The sequence below is a fragment of the Varanus komodoensis genome, unplaced genomic scaffold (assembly GCF_004798865.1).
Source record: "Varanus komodoensis strain SLA01 unplaced genomic scaffold, ASM479886v1 scaffold4, whole genome shotgun sequence".
Taxonomy (NCBI): Eukaryota; Metazoa; Chordata; class Lepidosauria; order Squamata; family Varanidae; genus Varanus; species Varanus komodoensis.
The window spans coordinates 49,127,048-49,131,667 of record NW_025335941.1 but is presented as its reverse complement, the minus strand read 5'-3'; the positions used below and the strand labels follow the sequence as shown (position 1 = coordinate 49,131,667).

The 4,620-nt window shown below is 40.3% G+C and overlaps 1 protein-coding gene across 1 annotated transcript; it reads right to left on the bottom strand.

Annotated features, from left to right (window-relative positions):
• Positions 1 to 171: 171 nt before the first annotated feature.
• Positions 172 to 4,301, bottom strand: LOC123029175 (protein mono-ADP-ribosyltransferase PARP4-like). Its single transcript, XM_044441807.1, has 4 exons — positions 4,169 to 4,301; positions 2,607 to 2,781; positions 1,836 to 1,944; positions 172 to 325 (listed from the first exon to the last, which is right to left on the bottom strand). Exons 1-4 carry the CDS (start codon positions 4,298 to 4,300, stop codon positions 172 to 174), a joined length of 570 nt encoding a protein of 189 aa, XP_044297742.1. The 5' UTR covers position 4,301.
• Positions 4,302 to 4,620: the final 319 nt, after the last annotated feature.

The following is a 4,620-nucleotide window of genomic DNA, read 5'->3' as shown; positions in this document are numbered from 1 at the left end:
TCCAGAAGGATACCATGGTCGATGGTATCGAAAGCCGCTGAGAGGTCCAGGAGAACCAACAGGGACACACTCCCCCTGTCCTTCTCCCTGCACAGGTCATCATATAGGCAGCTTTCTATTGATATAATGATTTAATGGCAAGCGCAACCAGAAAGCCTTATAATGATGCATTTAAAGAGATGCACATGTGTATACACCTGCCTCATACTCTTTATTGTCCTGGTATCTCACATGAAAAGTTATTACCTTTTCTAGGATAGCATACTTTGCAACCTCAAAGTCTTCTGGAAAATCAGGAATGTTTTCACTGTCATGCGAAAGCCATCTGAAACCACCCCCAAAAAGATCAGATTATTTATCATTACTGAACACAGTTCAGCTTCCTGCATGAACATCAGCAATCTAATAGAATCAATAAAGCACTTGAACCCTTTCCAAAGCCAGTGGTAAAATTTCCATGAGTTTGTACAGAAGCTAGAAGCTACTGGAAATTTCAAATTTGCTCAGAAATTCTTATAAACGAAGGCAGCTGTCTTGCACCTGTTTATGAGCATTTAGATCTCACTGGTTTCATCAGGACCACAGCACACAGAACTGGGTACAAAATTACAATCTAAACCAGTTACCAATTTAGGCTAGGTAGATAGGTTTCTTTTCTTTTTAAGGGACCCATTCATCTCTCAAAGAGTCAAAAATCGGACCAAATGAATGGTCATTCATTCATTAATTATATTAAAACTATCTTATATTCTGCTATATTGGTCTGAGGGCCCTCTAAGTGAATTAGAGTGAGACAAAAAACACTATAACAATAAAAACAATGACTTGTTAACAGAATTTTGATTCTGAAATTATACTCTCTAAACCGCAAGAGTTGCACAACACTCCTTGGGCCATTATACCTGGTCGGAGATACAAATCTGTTTTATCCTGCCACTTTTAATAACAGAAGAGGTAAATATGACATGATGGTGAAACATACTTCGCTTTAGTAGAGCCTTTACCAATATGGTGCTTTCAGGATACGTTGGACTATAATTACACTCTTTCCCAGCCAGGCATAATGGGAGATGCAGGTGGAGAGCACCAGGTTGGGGAAGGCTGGCTTACAAGCACAAGTCAACCTGCTGTGCTGCAAGTTTATGTGAACTCACGCATTTCATATTATAGTAAGTTCTCTGAAATTATTCTGGTTTCTAAATAAAATATGCTAATGTTAGGGGATTGTAGTCTTACTACAGCTAACAGAATACATAGTTCCTTCCTAAACACTTTTCTCTTGGAAATGAAAACCCAACTGAACTTGTTAAGGCTTCAGATCACAACCTTAGCTTGTGAATCACAATTACTTCTGTTACTATTTAGGGGACTTGATATTTGGATCAAACTACATATATGAAAGAGATGGGTCATCAGAAGCCATATCAGGGTGAATCTTTTTTAAAAAACTGAATAGTAAGTATGGACAGGGGGTGGGAGAAATTCAGTTTTATTGGGAGCACAGCTCATGGGGTGGGGAAATACAACTCCTCAACTACAATCCTGACAAGCTTTAGAGCCTTTTTCTAAAGCTCATAACTATGTCAGGGAATACATCAATTTTAAATGATATTACACCTAGGGATGGAAAGGTTAAACCTCCTTGTATACTGAAGCTGCACTAAAAATCCATCTTTCCTATTATCTTCTACTGATTAATTCAGCCAAAGATGCCAGGAGATGGACTTGGGATATCCAATTTGCAAGGCATGTACACTACCACTGAGCCTTTTCATTCTTTTCCATTCCTTTTGATTCTTTTTAAACAAAATAATACGTTAGAGTGCCTTAGTTACCTTAGACTGTCTATGTTGCTGCTGTCAATGGATTGATTCTTGTTATCTTCTTTAGTAGTATCCTTTTCCTTTTGGTTGTCATCTCCATGAACCAAATCCACTGGCACACCTATGGTTATGACAAGAGTTATTTCCTTGTTGCCTACCAGCTCCTTTGAGATAGAATATACATGAAATGTAATCAATACATCTCAAAAATTAATGGAAGATATTCAAGACTGCAAATGTAGGCTCTGCAAGGAGAATTTGAGGATCTCCTTGGTAAACTTTTAAAATGTGCATAAAGAGAACAATGCAGCTGGTCTAAGAACATCAGGTGCTGCAGCACTAAATGGATGCTATTCTGATCTGTAACCTGGAAGAATGACTACCAAGAGCAGCTTGCAAGAACAGGAATAATACCTAAAAGAGTAAAATGGGTTCATTGGAGGAGGAGAGGAATGGGAGAAAAAAATGAGTAAGAAAGAACAAGAGAGAAAGAACACTGATACTCAAGTGTAGGAGAGAAGTGATTCCCAGTCTAGGAGTGATGGCAGTCAAAAAGGGACTAAGGGATGGGAGGGAGCCAATACCCAGGAACAGGTGAACACAGAAACAATGTCAAAATATGTCCTAAAATCCCAGGTAGACTATGACTGATTAGATGCCAGTGAAGTTTTGACTTCAGAGAGAGCCACAACTTCGGGAGAGGTTTCAGGCTGACACATAGCTCATAAATGTTTTTGATTCACTTATAAAACTAAAGGGCTCAAAATCAGTAATTTCTCTTACCAGCTGCCCATGCCAATGCTTTGTGGGGTTCATAATCATCTGCCTGTAAGAGTTCCCCTACATCAACGGAGTCCTGTATGAAATCAACATCTACAACAGGCAGCTGAAATTTCCGGATACTTTTCAGGTGAGTGGAACTGAGGGCATCAGCAAAATCCGTGACAACATGAGTACACTAAAATTAAATTAAGATGTGATTTAAGAAATGTGGAATTGCTGACCAACATATTGAAGTGGTTCATACAAACAACTAACATACATATTGATGTGGTTCACATGATCATTGCAAGTCACCATAGTTTATTTAGCCACAATGAAGTGCGGTGCCTCTAAGCACCAGATTGCCTATTCAAGCCACTTCTTGTACCATCCAAACCTGAGCTGCAGGTGTTGAGAATTAAACACCCCTCAAATAATGCATGTTCTACTGCAACTTTCTTTGAGAATTATGTAACTCTCGAAGAACTTTCATCTGGGTTGGGATAAATTAGTGGAGAGAATGCAATCAATGGCTATTATTTGTGATGCTGCCAGTATGCTACCTCCCGTATTAAAGGCAGTATGCTGGGAAACACGAATGGGACAGTGCTGTTGCATTCACATCCTGCTCATGAGTTTCCTATGGGCAGCTGGTTGGCCATTATGTGAACAGAATGCTGAACTAAATGGATCCTTGGTCTGATGCAGCAGGGCTCTTTATTATTATTATTATTATTATTATTATTATTATTATTATTCAATTTATATCCTGCCTTTTTCCTACAAAGGGCTCAAGGCAGCTTACATCTCCTCCTCCATCTTATCCCCACAACAACAACCCTGTGAGGTAGGTTGGGCTGAGAGTCTGTGACGGGCCCAAAGTCACCCAGTTGGCTCCATGGCTGAGTGGGGACTCGAACCCAGATCGTCTGAGTCCCAGTCCCATGCTCTTCACCACTACAACACACTGTTCTGACCATGAAAATGAGCTTTAAGGAATCATCAAATTCTGGTTTTCAGGTAAATGCAAACCGCAGTCTGACAACAGAAGTGCAGGCATATGGTGCACAGGGAGAGGGACAATGTGTGAGCTTGAACTTCCACAGGATCATTTCTGTAATAACAGACCAAGGGTTTTGTGACATATGAAAGGCATGGGATTAAAGAGCATCCAACTGTGTCATTGTGTCCCCACTGTGTTGTGACAGGAGGAGGGATTTGGTAGTTCTGAAACCATTCCAAAAATGTCTAATATCCTGTGAGGACACATTCAGGCTGAAACATGTCCACTGACCTGCCTTGTTAATTTCAGCTTGCTTTTAGAAACACTAAATCCTAGTTGTACATACGGTTGCTTTTGGTGGCATGTGAGCACACTAGGATGCTGCATCAAGACCATAGAAAGTGTACTTACCATTTGCAGAAGGATCCAATTCTCCATTTATCCCATGTAGTTTCAATCTTCCCTACATGGCACCTTCTTCATGGATTTGTTGCTTTGTCAACCCTAGGCCATTGCTTACCTTCTTAAGTATACAGACACCTTCTCCTGTTTATGACACTGAAATGAACTTGGAACTTACCTCTTGATTCAACACAAATTGAATCTTTCCACCATTTTCTTTAATGCTGTTCTTCAATCTATTCTTTTCCCGAATGTGTAATTTTGTCAGTCTCAGGAAAAACACACAGTTTGCAAAAATGGCTTCTTTCATCCTGCAAAAAGGTCACAATCTTAAATTCAGAATCTTTCCAGATTATTTTTATTAAGGGATGAATTTAAAATGTTGCCAACTTGTTGTTGTTAGTCGCGAAGTCGTGTCTGACCCATCGCGACCACATGGACAACATTCCTCCAGGCCTTCCTGTCCTCCACCATCCCCTGGAGTCCACTTAAGCTCACACCAGGTGCTTCAGTGACTCCATCTAGCCACCTCATCCTCTGCCGTCCCCTTCTTCTTTTGCCATCTATTGTTCCGAGCATTAGGCTCTTCTCCAGGGAGTCCTTCCTTCTCATTAGGTGGCCAAAGTATTT